Below are 21,810 nucleotides of genomic sequence, written 5' to 3'. Positions count from 1 at the left end.
AACTTTGCGCACCCCTGGTCTACATCACTTCAATAAAAATTCCTCTTTATCACTCAAAATATATATATTTTTTTCTTATTTATGGAAAGATAACTGCCGTAACCGAGGGTGGGTTGGAAGTACATCCATAGAGATGTGACAATTCCTGACCATGATGCGCTCAGTGTAATGCAGAGTGCACCTGAACGTGTTTTGTATGTTTTTACTATTACTATCTGTCAGTAACATTGACTTTTTTTAGTATGACATAAAACTGATGATGTGTTAGTGGGTTTGACTCTAGATTTGTGGCGTTCAGCTATTGTCCTTCAGACCTCTCACAAATTACCGCACGTAAGCAGGACACGCTCAGAATGAGATTAATCAACATACACCCTAGTCCAGGGGCGGCTCACTCCAGTCCTTAAGGGCCACCAACAGACCAGGTTTTCAGGGTATCCCTGCTTTAGCACAGGTGGCTCAATCAGTATGACCCGAGCCACTGATTGAGCTACCTGTGCTAAACCTGATCTGTTGGTGACCCTTGAGGACTGGAGTGAGCCCCCCCTGGACTAGTCATTACTTCATATGTTAAACACTACAAAAAAAGGCAGATGTCTCTGAAGTGCTGCAGAATAACACCTACATTTTATTCTTTCATGGACCATTCATAACCCTTCCAGCAACAAAAGATTTAAAGGGGTGTGTAAATAGTTTGCAACATTTTATATTGTTTTCATTTCACTTGTTGTCCCAATAGCCAGATGGCATGGGCACGTGATTTAATTATTCTGAATCAACACTAAAAAGGAGAAGAAAAAGCGTTCTTTATTCCAAACCCTAAAAGGGGTGTTGTTCCTTTAATCATTTTTAAATGGTTAGGTTGTTAACTTTTTTTAGTGAGCTCAGTATGGCTTTATCTCTTTAAGAGCCACAAGTTGCTTTGCAGTGCTTTAGATACACGCTCTTACTTTGTACTACAAGTTGATGCCATTTTTTCTTTGTTTATTACACAGGCTAGTTCTGTAACTCCCATTAAAATGACCCCTTGTGGCATGTCCTTTCTTTCCTGAGTGTTAAAGTTCCCAGAAACGAATATGTCAGCAGCAGGCAATGAAAACATGCGTGTGTGGGGGGCCTGATCTCCTGTGTGTGATCTCAGCCAGACAGTACTGGTCTGTAATCCAGGTTATGTTCCTACTATTGCAATTCCCCAGGCAGCCCGATAAGCAGGGGGGAAGCTTTTGCTCTCAGATGAGTCAGGTGAACTAATATCTTCATTATAATTGCCACCATATAATGGCTTTGGTATTTTTTCCATTTTATTCTTAAGTAATGGCCTTTTAACCTAATGTTATAATATAACAAGTGCTTGATATATCTTTTGAGTCTGAGTGCTACTGTAGTCTTTGATCTGCCTTTCCTTTGGGGTAGGCTTGTTACATAAACCGTTGCTAATTTAACCCTGGAATGGGATAACATTGGGGTTCAGATTAATTAGTTACTCACCCGCCAGAACAAATTTACAACTCCTAACTAATCACTGCATTCTGGGGAGGCTTATACTGTACTCTTGAACAACTATTAAACATAACTGGGGTATGTAACATGTATATAAAATATTCAATGAGGCATTCAATTCTCGTGTATTTTCCCTTTACTAAAAATTCCAGTTTACATTGCTATCTAGTGTTTTCATGCCTGTATCACATTTCAGAGAAGTAGTTTGCAGTTCACGCTAACTGAAATGTTTAAAAATAAATAAACCTTTGCTTTGAATAGTAACTACAGTTCCAGACAACAATGCATTTCTATATCTTACGGTCGGTTTCATTCTATTATCACTGCTATTTTTCTTCTTGTTACTAAATAGTCTGAGGGTCCAGCAACACAGGAGCAGTTCCAGAAGTATGAGAAAACATTTCAGCTACCTGGTTTATGGAACAGTTTAAATAATTTACACGTCTGCTATATTTCCAGGGGATCTCTGAAAATAGTTTAATTGTATCTACACACTGTAAGGCCGCGCTTATAGTGCCAGCGACGCGACGTCGCCCGAAAACAAATACATTGCCGCCGCCGCGGGTGCTTATAGTGCGCGCGACGGAGCGGAAACTGGAAGCCGGCAAAATTTGATTTTTCAAGGGCTGTCGCGTCACGTGACGGCCCTTGAACAAATCAAATTGCCAGAATCCCGCGACCCCGCCGCCCGGCGAAACATAACTTTCGGCCTAAGACACCTTTTCAGTGAGACAAGCACTTATATATCTGGTACTGAATAGTTACATAGAAATAGCTGTGTTGGTCCAATTGCGATAGTACCGAGTGAGTACTTCAGTATTAGGTGGTTCCGTTTATATTTGGACTAACAAATTATATTATAAGACAAGCTGTTTTATAATATCATTTGTTAGTCCAAATAAAAAAGGTATCTCCTAATACTGAAGTACTCATTTACTCTATTCTGAATAGTACATTATTTGAGAGAGAGACGTGTAAAGGGTCGTTTTTGGTTGTGTCACATGATATTTTGTGCACGCACCTTGGATACGATACACTGTGTGTATTCTTTTACCTTTTCAGAGGGAAAGTTCCGCAGAAGGAAATCGAGAGCCTGTTTCCTGGGATGAGTGGAGATTTCACCAGTGAAAATTTCTCTGCAACATGGTATCTGATAGACAATCATTCTACAACCAGGTTTGTGACCTTATGCACTTGTGTGATATAAAAGACAAAATCATGGCCTGTTATGTAAACTGTTGACTGCTTGTCAGATTACCTAGACAGAGGGCTCAAACTGAACCGAGAACTGATTTGCAATCGCTTTGGTGAATGGATGTATTACATACGTTACGTAAAAAACTGACAAGTTTTAATAGGTGTATGGGTAGTGGAGAAATGTAGCGCAATACATTTTGTGACACCTTTCCGTGTACTATCAGGAGAGTTCTTCATACAGTAGATCTATAGAATGACCAAACAAACATTTTGACCTCCCAGCGGGATGTTCAGTGCATTACAAACATTACAAGCTCTTCTGGAACCAGGGAACTTATATTTGTGTTGTCTGAATGTCCCAATTCCACAGTGTGCCATGGAAGAATGTGCACTTTTCCTAGCAACAGAATTGTTTCAGGCCATTGTTATTTTTAACCTTGTATTCTTTACCTTTGGGTTGATAAAAAATACATACATATTCTGTATTTAGTCCTTTTCTCTGTGGTCCAGCTAAAAAGGTGTGTGTGTGTGTGTATGTATATATATATATATATATGTATATATATATTGTGTGTATATATATATATATATATATATATATATATATATATATATATTTTTTTTTTTTTGTCTTTCCTAGATATACATCATCTTGGACTTCGGCATGTAAAAACCGATTGCGTTTCTTGAAATGTAGCCACTTGAATATTGCATGTTGGCTGCACTTTTGCCAGTTCAGTCAAATTCCAAACCTTTAAGAAATAGTAAACAGGGAATAGGGGAGTATAACTACATTGTGAGAACTGTAAGGAAAAGGGCACTCTCCTATAACAGGTGAAGAACAAACATTTTATACTAGGTGTAACTGACTTCCTTAGGAAGATTCAGCCACCCGTAAAGTAACTGTTTTACTGATTTGCATACAGTAAAAATGTGTTTCCATTTTCTTCAGGTCTGAATAATTCAAGCATATCCGCTGCTTACGTTGAACTTTTTCAGTAATGATGGCAACCTGATTACTTTACAAACATAGAACATATCTCTAGTTTTCAGGAATGGGAGAGCACCTATCACCAAAACACATTAGATAAAGATTGTGAAACCCTCCAGAGAAAAGATGTACTGTATAACTATTTTGAAATATTTTTTTTTTAACTTTTCTATGTCTGACTTGTTTGAAGAGGTCAACCCGCTCCATTTAACTTTTTAAACGAGCCACTGTCCTTAGTTCCCTTTCATCCCAAGATGAAATAACACAACCCCAGTAACCACTATTGCTGTGCCTTGTCAGCATGGAGACACACACCTTGGACAGATGGAGCCAGCAGAAAGCAGAATCACCAAGACATTCCACATTATAAAAAATAATACAATCTAACAAATATCATTTAGAAATGCATCTCACCTTCCACTGAAAGAGCAATATAAGAAATTGTATTGTTTTTGAAAACAGAGGAAAAAACATGAAACCTATAATAATTATGTGTAAAAAAAACAACGATATTAATGTCACAGAAATATATATTTTTTCTGCTTTGAAATGTTTTGTGCATAAAAAGGATTGTTAATTTTGAATGCCAAGATGAACCCAACAAATCCCAACTTTGCAAATAAGAAGGATTATAAATAGACACGACCACTGTATATGTTTTAAAATAGCAGAGGCCTTTGTCCCACTGCTCACTCGCACATCTGCTTTGTCTTTGTGCATGCAAAAGAAAGCAGTGTAACTTTCATTCTCATGCACTCTACTTAACCTGGGAAAAGGGGAACTTGAGGGTATTTTGAGCCCTGCTGTTTTGGTTAGCACAAAGTATGTTTTTTCCTTGAAGGAAATTTCTGACTTCGAAATGATAAAAGCCACTTTCCTGACCCAAAATGAAGTTTCGTGTCCATGTAAACAATTGCCTGGCTTCTGTACCTGGTACAGTGATTTGGATTAGTGTAACAGTTTTAGATGTGGATTTGTGAGGATACCAGCATGAAACACTTTATTTAAATTACGGTAAAGAAGTAATTATGTTTTTTGTTTTAAATGGTGGGGTTACTCATTCTTATGGCCAAACTCGACTCGCAGCAGTGGTGTGTTTAGTAGCCTAAATGTAGGTGGTTGACACCATTTTTAAACAAATCGGACAAGTACATGTATTTTTTTAATATATTTGATATACTTTTAATTTCTCCATTTTAACCAAATGCTTTTGAGTATTTCTTCAATCTGCTGATAAACGTTGTATACGCAGAGAGATTGGTCAGACACAGTCTTTCCCTTTTGGGGATCTGTTTGGCTAATGATAGCAGCATAGAAAGAACAATTATTCCGTTGGCATTCGATTTTAAACTGGAACCAGAATATAAAAATAGCCTGTTTTTTTTTTTTCTCTTAATTTTATTTATTTTATTTTTTTTCCACAAGAAGCTCATTTTACGCGTGGGGCCTGAATCTTTCCAAGAATTACAAATTGAATGTAGTTTCTGATAACTTTTAGAGGATCAACAATCAAGGTCTTATCGTGTACAGAGCTTTTGAATTTGAAACCGAATAGGTTTCTTCAATTGTAATGTGGCAGCACAGTCAGAAGGAAACATACATATCCTAAAGTGATGAGATGGGGAGGAGATTAACTCTGTAGGGAGTATTCAAGTGGAGTGGTGAGAAGATTATCATCAATTAGCTGGGGATAAGTATGCTAATGTCGAGCAGGATGTGCATTAAATGTTGCCACAATGTGTCATATATCCAGTATATTGATTGAAACCATTGTTTTTAGAGTCCAGAAGTTGAATATATTTTAATTCTCATGTTCCTCTCTCCTGAGTCTTTTTAAAAAAATTCCTTTAACGATTAATACTAAGTTATACAGTGCTGGCCATACTTGGGAAAAGTGCTATCCCACAGGAGTTCCTGTATTCATGTCCATATGGTAAATCTGTGGTGATTCATCCGGGTTTCATGGGCCTGTTGGGTTTCTCCAACATACTTCATATTGGTGCATCTACAACTCATGCTGTCTCTGTATAAAAGACTGGAAATAATTTCTCCAGGACCAACCTGTAGAAAATGTATATTTGAGAAACCACAGGGCCTTCAGACCAGGATGAATCACCACAGATTCACCATATCAGACATCAATACAAGAACTCCTGTGGGGCAGCACTTTTCCCAAACAGGACACTCATTGTTGGACTTAGCAGTCTTAGTTCTCAAAGGAAAATATGAAAACACACAGGAGGCAAGACAACATGCGATATATATATATATATATATATATATATATATATATATATATATATATATATATATATATATATAATCTTCAACTTCTGGACACTAAAAACAATGTATTAAATCAAGATACTGGATATGTGATCAATTATAGCAGGAGCGTGGATGTGGGGAGCACAGCCCATGGTAAATGTGGGGACAGCAAAGGGTGGAATGAGGGCAGCGGCTGGAAAAAGGTCTGGAGGGGGCAGCAGAGCATGAATAGGGAGGAAGCAGGGAACTTGAGGAAAGCAGCAGAGTGGATGGGCAGGAGAGGGCTGTGGGCTGTGCGCTCTAATCATGCTCTGCCTCTCGACCGCGTGCCCGCTCTTTGCTGCCGGCGCTAGGAATTCTGGGGCAAGAAATTTGTGCTTTTTGTTTGCTGGTGAGTGACCGCAGCTGAGCACTGAGAAACTGCATGACAGAATTCAGAGCAGCAGGGCACTGGGTGAAGTGGAGCATGCTGCCGCTTTCAATTGTGGATGCTGTCAAGGCTTACGGTTTCCGTGAGATTTAAACCTCTCTCGCCCTCACACTTTCTCTATAAGGTGGTTCAGAACAGCCTGACACTTCACACCTCTGCGTTTCATGCCCCTCTGACACCTACTGTAGCATTCTTAACTCCTGCTAATTGATGATGATCTTCTCACCACTCCACTTGAAGACTCCCTACAGAGTTTATCTCCACCCCTACTCATCACTTTAGGATATATATGTTTCCTTCTAACTGTGCTGCCACAGTGCACGTGAAGAAGAAACCTACATTATGAGGTTTCATAAGCTCTGTACGCTATAATTTCTTCTATGAAGACCTCTAATGTTGGTCCTCTACAATGGTACCACAACCTACATCAAATCTGTTTGTCACCAGGTCCAACACGGCTAATAGAACTTTTAACTTAGAATGACAAAATAATACATTGCAGAGTATTTAAAAATATATATATATTTTGGTCATGGTGAGTGATTGCCCTTTTAACTGAAAAACTAGGCGACAGCAAAGCAACGCACTACAAATCCTTCCAGCACCGAATGGTTAATGCATCCACTTATTGAGAGCTCCTAATAATCCTTCCAACAGTTATTTATTTGTGAAAACACCGTTACACTTAATTAATTGCAGCTAAAGCCAAGAAAATATTTAGCTGCTTTTTAAATGAATTCATGATAAAGAACACAAACGAGCAAATTCACACCACGGACAGATCCCCCAAACCTGCCTGAGCCCATAATCACACACAGCATGCAATGCTCCCAGTACAGCCGGGAGACCTGTTTGAGACGTGCATGTGCTCACAAGTGTCCTTTATCATTACTGTGCAGAGTTGTTGTCACTTTATTTTTTTTTTACCCACCGTACCTTGCTTTAGTATCATATTATTTTACAAAATTGTATTTGCATTGAAGTAATGCAAGTTTAGTTTTGCTTCTTGGACACTGGATTTTGTTTCTACCATATCTGGCCAAAAGTAAAAGCTCAACGTGGCTCGCTGATATAAAAGCAGTTTGTCATTTTTGTCTCCAAGCGCCACAAGGAGTTCTCTCCTAACTTAGAATCCATTGTTTCATTTGTTTTTACGTTTCCTTAAACTACTCCCAGCAAAAGAACAGGCGTCATTGTTCATAGCAAGGGGTCTTCATATTGTACATTTGGTTTTCACAAATTCCTTTTGATGTCGGAAAAATCATTATGCACCATTGGGTTTTTAGGGATGAAAGGAAAGTAACTTGCTGATCTCCATTAATTTGCTAAAGCAAATATTGGGCATCTATGCAAGACAGGGATATGTCCTTCCTTCCTGGCTCGATCAGCTATACATTTTGAAGACAACTTGAACGTTTCTGTGCATTTGCAATACTCAACATTTTGTGGATTTAGAGGAGGGTGAAATAAGTGCTGCTCTCCTAACAAAACACGTATGTTTGCCCTCCAAATATCCTATTCTCTGTCAAATTGCAGCCTTTTTTCCTGTACTTGTATGTCTCTTCTTTGGTACTTGCTGAAACGAGAGCAGGTTTCAAAACATACTAGAGTTTATAAGGAAACTCCCGGCATATTTTTTTGCATCTTTCCAGAGAGAGTATTCAAGTTGTATTTTGTTTTCTAACCTGCATTTACCTAAACTATTTCATCTGAGAAATCTTATATATTTCAGCCAAGAACAACTTTCTGACCTCATTTTAGGTAGGAAACGGTCTTACCTCATTTTGGTATAATCCTTTAAGTAGCCCCCAACAAAAGCAGTGCAAATTGGTTATTTGGAGATAGACTTTTGGGATTCCGTCGGAAAAACTAATAAACATGTCTTGGCCTACAGAAGACCTCCCGACAAAGGTTCCAGTTGAGCCCTGAAACGTACATTTCTCTCTTGGATATGGCGTTGCCCAGCACTTTCTTATATCGAATGAACGTACGCCAAAGTGTTTCGTTACTGTGTGAATACATTTTTTTGCCACTTTAATATATATATCTCAGTATATGTTGCTGTGTGAGATTAGGGTCTTAAAGCAATGTTTGTGGAAGCATCAGGTCTTCTACAAAACAGATTTGACTTCACGTTGGACAAATAATTTAAGTGTTTAGTTGTTTACATTTGTATTTACCAAAGTTTCAGCTTTAATCGCAGTCAGCTTCCTTATTTCTTCTGTCCTTTTTCAGTTGCGATTTGTAAATGCATATGATTCTGTAATTAGGGATTTTTTTTTATAAAACAAACAAATAAGAACTTAATTGCGTAGATTTATGATTACGTTTGTTCGCCTTTTGGGTTCACTTTGATACTTTTGTTCTCCCTTCAGCTTTGAGGAGCTAAAAACGGCAGCCAATAACTTAAGAAAACAAGCACACAAGAAGAATGATGGAAGCGTAGCTTATGTGAAAGGAGGTCTCAGCACGTTCTTTGAGGCTCAGGATGCACTGGCAGGTAATTTGTGTTGAAAAAGGCTGCCCTGTCACCCAGTATGCAAGTTGAGAAAGTGATAAATTGTGTATACTGTATTTTGTTGTGAATCCTATGGTGGAACTCCTATTGCTTTTATTTCATATACATATGTATATTTTACCTGTAAGGAATAGACCTCTGTACAGTTATTGATGTGCATTTTTAAGCAGCATTACATATGGAGAGAAATTATCACCCCACTTTAGTTTTAAAATATTGTATTTAACACTTTATTAACTGATTGTGTTTTGTGCGGTGTTGTGCTTTTTCAGCTCAACCACATTATAACGCTGTGCTTGGGTTCCAAAAAATCACATCACGCTATAAGCGGGTCGCATTACAAATAATGTACAATTGTATGCATTGTACAATAAAGTATTTAAGATACAATCATGTTGTAAAGTATTCATAAATACAAAAATTGGGAGCCACGCTTGCATCGTGTTATAAGTGGATTCGCGTTGTAACGGGGTTGAGCTGTATGTGTGTGTGTGTGTGTGTGTGTGTGTGTGTATATATATATATATATATATGTATATGTATATATATATATATATATATATCTTACTATATATTTGTGAAAGCGTCATATGTTTCTATGTCTGTATGTGTCTCCCTGTGTCCCTCCCTGTGTCCCTAGCGGCAATCCCCCCTGCTCACCACCCCCGCCGCTTATCTCCCCACCCACCCACACACACAGAGCACGCTCTCTGCGGCTCTCCCCTCACACAGGCCGCTCCCCGTCCCAGAGGCCGCTCCTCCGGCTGTCTCCGCCTCTCCCCTCGGGAGGCGCAGCACCTCCTCACCGGAGCGTCTCAGCCTCTCCGCTGAGGAGCCCGAGGTGGAGGGCGGCCGGTACCCGTAGGAACAGGAGCGCGGTCGTGTGCAAGGTGAGGAAACGCAGGGGAATGGGTTATTTAACGTGTCCCTGACTCCCCCTGCCCTTTGCCCCCCCCTACCCTCCCTGCCCTGCCCCCCCTGCCCTCCCTGCCCTTTGCCCCCTGCCCTCCCCGTGCCCTTTCCCCCTGCCCTTTGCCCCCCTGCCCTCCCTGCCCTTTGCCCCCTGCTCTCCCTCCCCCTGCCCTTTGTCGCCTGCCACCCTCCACCTGCCCCCCCAGCCCTTTGCCACCTGCCCCCCCTGCCCTTTGCCCCCTGCCCTCCCCCCCTGCCCTTTGCTCCCTGCCCTCCCTCCCCCTGCCCTTTGCCCCCTGCCCTCCCTCCCCCTGCCCTTTGCCCCCTGCCCTCCCTCCCCCTGCCCTTTGCCCCCTGCCCTCCCTCCCCTGCCCTTTGCCCCCTGCCCTCCCTCCCCCTGCCCTTTGCCCCCTGCCCTCCCTCCCCCTGCCCTCCCTCCCTCTGCCCTTTGTCCCCTGCCACCCTCCACCTGTCCCCCCCAGCCCTTTGCCCCCTGCCCCCCCAGCCCTTTGCCCCCTTCCCCCCCAGCCCTTTGCCCATCCCTGCCCTTTGCCCCGCCCCTCCCTAACCTTTGCCCCTTCCTGCCCTTTGCCCTGCCTCTCCCTGACCTTTGCCCCTCCCTGCCCCCCCCACCCCTCCCTGCCCTTTGCCCCCCCGCCCCTCCCTACCCTTTGCCCCCCCTCCCCTCCCTTCCCTTTGCCCCCCCCCGCCCCTCCCGGCCTTTTGGCCCCCTGCCCTTTGCCCTCCCCACCCTTCTACGCCCCTTGGCCCCCCCGCCCTTCGAAGCCCCTCCCCCCCGCCCTTCCACTCCATGCCCCCTGCCCTTCCACGCCCGGGCAACGCCGGGTATATCAGCTAGTATATATATATATACACACACACACACACACACACACACACACACACACACACACACACACACACACACACACACACACACACACACACACACACACACACACACAGTGTGTGTGTGTATATATGTTTTACCTGTAAGGTATAGACCTCTGTACAGTTAGTGATGTGCATTTTTGCCACCTTTGGCAGTCTATTTTTGCACTTATTATAATTAATATTTCACTGCAGTGTTTTCCATTTTCAATACTTCACACCTTTCTTCTACCTGATCTGTGCATGCTGCTCACAGCTGCCAACTCAGTAACCCAACATCTCTCTCTCACAATAAAATTGTTAGGCTGATAATGCTGACTATGTTTATATAATTTATTTAAGACATTTCCATTAAATAACTGCATAGTAGAGCCAAATAAATAAGTTTAAAGCGTGTACTAACAAAAATGCGAGCAAGACTGCAAAAAGCTCTCTTTATTACAATTTTTGTAATGTGGCATGTGAACTACAGTTGGGATTTAGTCTATATTAGACATTTAGGAAGTCGCAGCACTGGTGAGTTCATCCTGCTACTTCCATAAGACATGTTTGTTCGTTGTATTGACATTTGTAAAAAGGTGCTTTCTGAACATAGAGCTGAAAACACAGCACTACTGCAAGATGACCAAACATACCTGTGTACACAAATGTGAAGTTATACATAGACATTAAGAAAAGGTGCTAACTGTTGAAATATTCACAAGGTCCTGGACTTGTTTTCAGTATGTTTAATATGTGAACTTAGATCATTATTAAAGCTGCAGTTCAAGCAATATCTTACGTGTTTTATTTTTAATAAATCAGTTCTGTACTATGAGAAAATATTTGTAGCATTTAAAAAAAAAACATTTTTAATGTATTATGTAACAAGCATTTTTTTGTTCCTATAGCAACCATTTACAAAGTCACCACTCCTTCTTCTGAAACAGGCTCTGGCACACCCTTTTTTGAGCCCTGCCCTCTCTCTTGCTGTGAACCAATTGTATCTAGTGACTGCCTGGTCACATGATCTTTCCCACAGAACTTTGCATCTTGGGTCCTCTTCTTCTGCACTGACAGCCATTTAGTGAACCCCCGAGCCGAATCTTCGCTGACCAATCACAGGAGCACAGATCGATCTGCAACTTAGCTAATTACTTGTCAGTGTGTAGATTGTATTGTTGCACATATTGAATGGAATATATATATGTGTGCTCATTTGCATGTCATTTCCCAGAATCCCTTGCTGCAGTGGAAGTGCTGTATGCTGGGTGATAATGGGGAAAGGCGGGGTTGCAGACCTGCCTAAGACATGCAGATGAGCATACAGTTATATTTGCATATATATATATATATATATATATATATATATATATATATATATATATATATATACAGTATATATATATTTTTTTTAAACCTCAGCTTGAACTGCTGCTTTAAGAACTGGAGCACATTATTTTGCGGCACCAACAAGTGCACATTAATTGAAGAACATTTGTATCCAAAAATGTTAAGGCAAATCCCTCTTCTGTGCATCAACCACAAAATAAGTCCATATTACAATGCAAGGGGAAAAAAGATGGGTGCTCCAGATCTCCAAAAAAAATATTGTTTTATTCATTTTAATGTAAAAACTTAGCAGCATACAAAAAAAAAAAAAATACAAATATACACCAACCTTCGTGCCATGTAAAAATATTCAAAAACAGTGCAATATACTTTACACTTACTATTGCTTTGTCAGGGCAGGAAGAAGTTAACTTAAATCAGTTGACCTAAATGTTTTATCTGCATTCGTTAAACTGAGATTTCATGTTGTTTAACCTTGTGGAGAATTATTTGAAGTATACAGATACAGTGCAGTAAAGTTTGTGTCCTTTTTTATTAATGCTTCTTATGCTTTTCCCAGTTGGTGCTTAATAATTTGTCAGATTTACAGAACTGTATACTTATGTCACACAGTATTCTGCTGTTTTGCTCAGAAGTAGATTGTATTTATGCACTTTTACTGTGGAGTTTTCACCCAAGTAGCACATTCATTGTGAAGCTCTCCAGTACTTTTCAGTTTGATAAAAATGAATGATGTAAAATAGTTTGTTACAATTATTTTGGGGGTGTATTTATCTTTTGTTTGTGAATTTATCACCTAACTTATTAATTAACAATGATGTGTGAATTTTCTTTGTATAATATGGTTTGGTCATTACATGATCCAATTTACCTTGTACAATAACCTTTCTCTTACCTAAAAGCCAGACATATTTACTTTACCTCGCTCCAGAACTCATCGCTGTCTAAAAGGTCAAGTTGAGGTGATGTCTGCTCATTTTATAGTCACGTCTCAACTCTTCCTGTGAAACATCACATAAACAAGGTCACTGTCAAACTGACAGCCCAGCTTACAGGCAAAGAGACAAGTTATATCTGATAAGGCAATGCTATTTTCCATGAAATTAAACCAAAACTTGAGATAACTGACCAGTGTGACCTTTAGCTTTCTTTGTAAACACTTTGAAATTCCGGGAGACAAATGGCTGCTTTATTGCAAGATTTGTCCAAATGATTGTGAGCAGGAAAGCCTATCGTTTTTTGCAGTAAATGTATGGCAGTTCACACAACGAAAAACGTATTTGAGGCGTAGGGTCTTATCTCAATCAATCGGCTCTACCAGAAACAAAACAAAAAAACTCTGTAAAACATTGGTTATGAATAGTTCTATCTTTTCTCCAGTGCTATAGGGTTCTCACAGTTTGTGTTCAGTGTGCATATATATATAGAGATATATAGATATGAAAAATGTAATCAGTGCTAATTATCTTTGATAAAACCCGAATTGGGGTGACGCCTTTAAAAACTGTAATGAATAAAATTGATAGTAGTGCTAAACACAATAAAAAGTGTGATCTTATGAGTGGTCGATGTGCTAATAGAATTTAAAACCTGTAAATCCCCCCAAATCTCTCTCGCCCTGCTGTCCCAGTCCCTGCCTGTCACCACCTGTGCCTACTACCTGCCTGTAGTACTCACTCACACTACCCAGAACCAGCCCGACTCACCCAGCTCCCTACCCTCACCATCAAACAATGTGCACAAGAGCCAGTGAGAAAGTGGGAGAGGCTTAACGCATGCGCGTTCAAATCACATTTTATTTTATTTTTTACATTTACAAACGAATTGAATATGAAAATTCGTACGCAGATTTTATGGGAAAATCATGGTGGTTTCAGGAGCATCCGCCCTAATATGTTACCGTCCAAGCTATCTTGGTGAAAACCCTGCAAATAATTTGCGGCTTGAATTTTGACACTTTCGCCCCCGTCTCTAGCCCTAATAATATTCACTGACATCACAAGACCAGCACTCTTGTGATCCGTCATCAGATTCTTGAGGGAATTTGGAACTTCAGGCCATGCGATCACTGGACAATCGACCACATTGTCACGCAGCCGGAAGTTCCGTGGTACTTGGGTGGTGGCGGTCTCATGATTAAAAATGGTTGCATTCCGGAGATATCATTTGCTGAAAATGTGCCTGCCTAGCAAGTTAAAATGGCCACGAAAGCCACATACGTGAAAGCGCCACGGTAACACTTGATGCCATTGAAATAATAAATTGTTCAAAACTCAAACTAGAATTTTTTGGAAAAAGGGAAAGCAAGAGATAGATCAGCACCATACTGTATAAACAACGTTTGTCAGGGCTTTCGAAATGTCAGCCCGCGATGGGCTTTCATGTGACCCTTGGACCTAACTCTATTCTAGGCGCTTAGGCACACTGAATACTTGTAAGTTAAGGTAATGCAAATATATATGATACAGATCTTATAAATGCATGCAAAGTAAGTATTTGGATGCCTTTACAATGAGTTTGTGACCCTTCTACGCCTAAGTGCTTTCTGACCTGGCCCCTTTGTAGAACTAGTTAAAATGCCCTGGTTTATGTTATGAATTCAAAAAAAATTTGGGGGGGGGAGGGGTGGAGTCTGCCTTATTATTAGGTGCAGGGATATCTATAATAATGACATAAATAATCTGGGATAAAGGCAAGAGTCCTTTAATGTGGTAATAAATGGTGTTTGTAATTTATGTGGAGATGGAACAGGCAAAAGTTGTTCTTCTTCTTGCAAATCAGTGCAGCCTTAATTTCTGCCTGCTTGCAATTTCATGTATTTACAATGATTTGAAATATTAACTGCCCGACATCCATTATCAGTGTTCTCCTGTAACGAGTGCTAATTCTTTGCAGGAACATTTTAATTAGCTGCCACATTAGTGCCATATGCTGTGTGTGATATATTTATTTTTATGGCAGTTCCTCCCAAATTAATTAAACTGTGAACATCAGTAGGATTATGTAATTGCCTGTTTGACAGTTGGGATGTCGGATATAAGCTGAGGCTTCTCAGGGGATTGAACAGGAACCTCGGAAAATGGCAATTTAATGGTTTTACTATTAAAGGGGATCTGGGTTTTCTCTTACCTCAAACTCCTGAGAAAACATCAGAAAATACCAAAAGTCTCCCAAAAAAAGGTTCCTTTCTTTCATTTCGCGTGCTTTGGCAGGTAAACATGTTACAGTGAAATGCTGTTTCATTGCAGAGACTACCGAGCAGCTTCCTTACTCTTATACACACACCACCTGTCACCATGTGTGTGTTAACCCCTTCACCGCCAGCGGTGCCGGCAGCTCATTGAGTTTTCTGGCAGTGAAAGGGTGAAGAGCGTCCTGCAAACCTAGAATGCAGTAAATACATGGGGGGGGGGGCAAAAAACATGACATTATTTATTGTTTGTTTTTAATGACCCTGTGGGGAAGCATGTGGTTAGCAGGACCCTCATTTATTTAGGTCAACTGTTTGCCTCACTAGTAGGTAATACGGTTTGTATCTGGAGTGACTAATTATGTTTTCAGGACCTTAAATAAAAAGGAGAGATCACCTGCAGTTGAAGTATTCACTTTATTGCTGTTGGCAATTACTCCTTATGCAGATCAACAGGTATAGCCCTTTATCCATGGCGAATGCCCTACCCTGTTTCATGTACAGGACCTCCATAAAAACAATGATCAGAAAAACATTAAGCATCAAATATCAATGTCCAAACATGGTGATGTCCAGATTTCCGTTTTTTTTGTGACTTTTCCTTTCCTGCGTATCTTTGGACAGTAAGTAGACCCATGCACAGCACATAGCAGATGTGCAAAACACAATTGCATAAGTAGAGGTAGTGGCTATTTCCCTTAAGATGATTTCTTATCTCACTGATACATACAAAAGAATGAAAGATATCTCAGTATATGTCATTCATTCTTCACTGGTAGTGGATGGGCATTATGGAATGTTCTTCTAATGCTTTGTGCCTGGAAGTGATGGCTTTCCGTTTATTCAGCCGAGCTTTATATGGGAATTCTGTTTAGGCACCTTTTGATTTCATTCGTAACCGTTACATTTCTTTGCACATCACCAGTAAACCAACCTGTTGGTCAATCTGTTCAGGGACTCTTACTTACTCTTTTTATGCAGTAGCCATCCAGCGTTTCACTTTACAATGAATGGCATATCCAACGCTTTACAATGCAACCCTACGGGCCGTTTTTTCGACGCCGGAATGCGTTATCCGACACCTGAATGCGTTATCCAACGCTCACTGCCACTTATTAACATGGGACTCACTTTACAACGGTTTCACTATCCAACGCTACTTCCAGAACGAATGCCGTTGGATAACAGAGGACTGCCTGTGCTTGTATTGCATAGTTATGAGGATGGAAAAGAAGATTGTGATTTCCTCTCGCAAGCAAATAAATTTTTTTTGCTGCTTAACGATGAAATGCAAATTGAAGGATTTCTAAAGAAAAATGTATAAAATACTAACTTACCTAGAATGGATGTTGTTTTTGTACTTATCATTAATATTACATACTAAACACGGATGTCTCAACTGAATCTCTGCATTGTTGAACATCCACATTTAGTATTCAATAACGGTGTTGATGTGCAACAGATAAATGAACTGAAGTTGCAAGCAAAGACCATCAGGGAACAGCGTATAACTTGACTTTTTTTTTTCCAGCAATCCATCAAAAATTGGAGGTGGAAGGAACGGAAAAAGTGGAAGGGTCCATGACGCAAAAATTGGAGAAAGTTCTGAAAAGTAAGTCTTACATTCCCAAACAAAACGTCCGTTAACAGCTAAATTGCTTCCTTTCATCCCAGTTCTGCTAACGCTGACATTATTTCCAATGCAGTTATAAAACACAAATTAATTTAATGCACGGTGACTCAGGCTCACTTTGCAGCCAAAAGCGAGATTTAAATATGGGGCGGAAACCTAAAATACTGCACCTTACACGGTCTCTCATTTTTTGACTGAAAAGTTTCAGACACCAGAGTTTTTCTCCATTGTGAAATTGTTATTGCACTAACATGCTCAGTCTACTACAGTTAGGATTTCTACTTCACCTTCGAAGTAATGATCTATGTAAATCTGTCAGTCCTTTTTGCTTGACTGAAAAATTTGAGTAATTACCTTTTTTTTCTGTTTATTGTTTGTTAAATGTCCAATCACACTTCCTTTTTTTAAATCATGTTTTGGTGCAGTAGGCCATGCTGCGATTCACAGTATTTATCTTTATTGCATGCAAAGCTTTCCCTTCACTTGAACAGAAGAACATGGCCACCAGCTTCATGTCTCCTCCTTAACCATTGAGATGCCAAAGACCTGCACTGCATTGTGCAGCAGTTTGTTGTAGGCCACTCTGCGGCCCTGCCTTTCACCATTATCACCCAGCATACAATGCTCCCACTGCAACAAGGGATTCTGGGAAGTGACATGCAAATGAGCACACTGTGCCACCTTTTGCTTCAAAACCATATAACATGGTCCCCTAAAGCTTATGCTTGCTGCATTTCACATCTTTTCAGCACAGCCTGGGGTAAGATGCATAGCAAGTAAACCGACCCACAGACAGCCGTTTCAACCTTAAAGGGTCTCATCAGTGTGAGTTTGGTTACACAGGCTCTGCAAAATGAAGCTTTGGATAGGTTTTACCACACTTAGTTAAGTTGTGTTGGGTAAAAAAAGTTACAAAAACCCTCCACAGTAAAGCATATAGCAAATGGAAATATTATTGTGTGTTCATTTGCATGTCTTAGACACATTTGCAGCCCTGCCTTTCACCATTATCACCCAGCATACAGTGCTTCCACTGCAGCAAGGGATTCTATATATATATATATATATATATATACATATATATACATATATATACATATATATACATATATATATTTCTTTTATCTCACCTGAACCATAGCTGCTCCGTGGGCCCACTACGTTTTACCTCTCTGGCAGAGTATGTGCTTGCGGGACACACAATGGCAGCTGGGTTAGGGCTCGGTCTGGCAGCCATAGATATAATTTGTTTGTGTAAAACTGCCACAAAAAAAGACAATTATCTATGGAACTGGGGGCTCCCCCGGTGTATTGGTGTACAGGTGTCCGAGGCCTTCACAGTGCGATACGTTTTAACCAATTATAAATCAAGAACACGATCTCACACTGTCCATTCTGCTATGATTGGGCACTTACTCACACCAGTAATATGAGGATTGCATGTGTGCAACCTTCTATACCTTGCACAGGTGTTCCAGTGGCACAAATACATTGTACATGTTCATTTTTATCTGAAATCAAAGACTAGTTTGTTTAGATATCTACCGTATATATTTATCTGCATACACACATCTAATAAGTAATATTTGCCAGCACAAGCATACATAACAATATATTTGTGTATATCTATGTAATATATTTTGTTGTTTTCACTTAAGATTGATATCTTTAATTCCCCTCTTTTCAATTAGTCTATTTACATTTTATAAACCGCGTAGAAATTATCAGTTAAAAATAACCTGTTACATGCTTAGCTGCTTAAAAAAATTGTCTTTTTTTTTTTTCCACCAAGATCATGTGTGCTGCAAAGGGAAACAGCAGCTTCACACACATAAAAGTTTTTACTTCAGAGCTGTAAAATTCCAGCAGAGTTTCAACATTATTTGTATTAAACAATTATTTTAGCTAGGCTGTGTTCAAATACAGCGGGCCACCCACAGTGCTGACGAGAGAATATGGCACGCAAGCCACCCAGAGAGACTGATGTAATTTTTTCATCTTTGCTTAAAGTATGGTCACTAGACCAGATAATGTAGAGACTTTCTGCTGGCAGTGATCAAAACGGCCCCAAACGGTTCCAGTTTTCTTTCTTATTTTCTTTACTTTTGGGTAAAGGAATAATTAGGATAATTCACGGGTAGAAAAATGTGAACTATTTACAAGCTACATAAATGGTCTCCTGTATTTAGTGATCACAATAGCACTTTTGTAACCTCAGGGGCTACACCAGCGTGTCAGACCAGAAAATCTGAATTGTGGACTGCAAATATTAATAATGTACTATAGGTGAATTGCTATTCCCAAAGAAAACATTTTGTTCTACTATTCAAATAGGTGCACAATAAAAAAGCAGATGCAAAGGCACTAAAGGTATCTCAGGCTCTAAATCCAACCCCCTGGATATCACCTGTGGTGTCCCGCAAGCCTCTGTTCTGGGGCCCCTACTCTTCTCAGTGTTCATCAATGATCTTCCCACAGCTTGTAAGGAAGCCTCAATACACATGTATGCAGATGACACAATCCTATATGCACACAGCCATAGCCTCTCTGACCTTGAACACATACTGTCTGACTTTTTGAAACTCGAAAACTGGATTTCCCAAAACAAACTGTTTTTAAACACTGACAATACTGTAACAATGGTATTTGGGACCAAGACTACATTTTTAAAGCTTCCAGTGACTGAGCTCCATATCAGAACCAACGCTAACACCAACCTAACCCCTGTTACTAGTTTTAAATACCTAGGCATATGGTATGACTCCCACTTAACATTCGGAATGCACATTGATACCCTGACATCCAAAACCTATGCCAAACTAGGTGTACTTTACAGGAACAAATCCTCCTTAAGCCTGCTGGTCAGAAAGTGTATTGCATAGCAGATGCTAATGCCAATTATCGACTATGGAGACATAGTATATGGCTCGGCACCTCAAACCCACCTTGGCAAACTTGACACCCTCTATAATTCAATTTGTCATTTCGTTCTCCAATGCAACTACAACACACATCACTGCGAAATGCTCAAAGAACTAGATTGGTCAACACTCGAGTCCAGGTGCAAAGTTCACCTTTCCTGTCTTGCCATCAAATACTTTCTGGGCAAGCTACCCACCTATCTGAACAAGCTCTTCACCCCTACCACATGCAGCAGTTATCACCTGAAATCTGACTCCAAAAGACTGTTCATGGTCCCAAGGCTCAACAAAGTATCCGGCCGCTCCTCTTACCGTGCACCCCAAAACTGGAACAACCTACCAGAGACTCTCACATCCAACACCAGTTTAAGTTCTTTCAAAACTAAAGCTGTCTCACATTTTAATCTGGTCTGTAACTGTAATTTATAAGCCTATAATATACATCTTCTCTAACTGTGCATGCAATGTATTGTATATAATGTATACCCTGTTCATTTATGTAACTGTATTTGTAACCATGTATTATTTGTCATATTAACTATGCCCAGGACATACTTGAAAACGAGAGGTAACTCAATGTATTACTTCCTGGTAAAACATTTTATTAATAAATAAATAAATGTGCTCAAAAAGGATGAAATAGAAATGCCCAAAAAGGATGAAATAGAAAAGATAAATAGAAATGTAGTTACAAAACCGTGTCAAATTTGGCTTTTAGTCATAGGGATTCTATAGAGTATGCAAAGTACAGCTAAACCCCGTTATAACGCGGTCCTCGGGGTCCACCCCGAGACCACCGCGTTACTAACGGGGTCGCGCTAATTTAAAAAAAAAAAAATGGCCGCCACATCAGTGCATATTTACCCCGCGGTCCCGGCTTCCCCCTGTCAGGGGGATGGGAGGGGGGATTCCCCTCCGGCTTCAGCTTCCCCTGTCACCGCGTGATGGGAGGGGGGATTCCCCTCCGGTCCGGCTCCCCCCCTCCGCAGCACAGGGCCCTCGCGCCGCAATACAGGGACCCCTGGCCCTGCCGTAGCGCAGGGTCGTCCTGCCCCCCCCCTCCCCATGCCCCCCCGCGCTGCACCGGGCCATCCCACCAGCCCCCGCAGCATCGGGGGCCCCCGCAGCCATCATCCCCCTCCACCGCAGCACCACCCCCACTGGCACGCCCCCCCCCCCTGCAGCCACATGCCTCACCAATCATCCCCAAGGTAAGGCTGATTTATGTATATGTGTTGTGTGTGTGTGTGTGTGTGTGTGTGTGTGTGTGTGTGTGTGTGTGTGTGTGTGTCAGTGTGAGCAGTGTGTGTCAGTGTGTGCAGTGTGTGCAAAAAAAAAAAAATTTTAAAAAAACATATTTTTTTTTTTTAAACGGGAGCCACGGGAAAACCGCGTTATAACCGAATCGCTGTATAGCGAGGCGCGTTATAACGGGGTTTAGCTGTATTTACAGGCATCTCCAGGGCTATAAAGTAGGGGTGAGGCTTTATAATCTGTTCGATACATGAAATGTACTTTCTGCTTTCACTCGTGGGGGCTATTCACAGTAAATGGAAAGACAACTGCATTGTGTTTTGTAGAACACCACCCAATAAGTTAAAATGTCACAATTTTTCTTCTTCGCCCCAAACTGTTGAAAAAGACAATATAGAAGGAGATTCTTCTCGTGAACTTGTTCCCGGCGTCATGCTTTTTTTTTTTTTTTCGTACAAATATTTTTTATTGAGTTTCATCGAAAGTTAATACAAGCAGTATTCATAACATTACATAAAGAAGTCTTTATGGGCACCATCGGCCCTTTGCATCCATTTGCTGTTATTTCAGATGATTAAGACAACATAAAACATAACATAATGAAAATAAAACATAAACAGTTTTTGTTCCATCTCACTTCTGTTATCTCTCTGGCTTAGCCCAAAGGCCCTCTAGGTTTGAGTTTCAAACCATGGGTCCCAGGTCTTATGAAACTTTTCCGTTGTATGTCTGAGGAGGGCAGAGAGTCTTTCCATCAGCATTACTTCCCCTAT

General features: G+C 40.6%; 1 protein-coding gene across 3 annotated transcripts in view; it reads left to right on the top strand.

Moving 5' to 3' along the window:
• Nucleotides 1–21,810, top strand: part of EXOC2 (exocyst complex component 2) — a 156,927-nt gene that overhangs the window by 41,403 nt on the left and 93,714 nt on the right. For all 3 annotated transcript variants that reach the window (XM_075585813.1, XM_075585815.1, XM_075585814.1), the window contains exons 5-7: nt 2,563–2,676; nt 8,762–8,886; nt 16,761–16,841. In XM_075585813.1, coding sequence (XP_075441928.1) covers nt 2,563–2,676; nt 8,762–8,886; nt 16,761–16,841 — 320 coding nt within the window. The remainder of the gene's footprint in view (nt 1–2,562; nt 2,677–8,761; nt 8,887–16,760; nt 16,842–21,810) is intronic.

Source organism: Ascaphus truei, chromosome 2 (genome assembly GCF_040206685.1).
Source record: "Ascaphus truei isolate aAscTru1 chromosome 2, aAscTru1.hap1, whole genome shotgun sequence".
NCBI classification, from domain to species: domain Eukaryota; kingdom Metazoa; phylum Chordata; class Amphibia; order Anura; family Ascaphidae; genus Ascaphus; species Ascaphus truei.
This window is presented reverse-complemented; position numbering and strand designations above follow the sequence as displayed.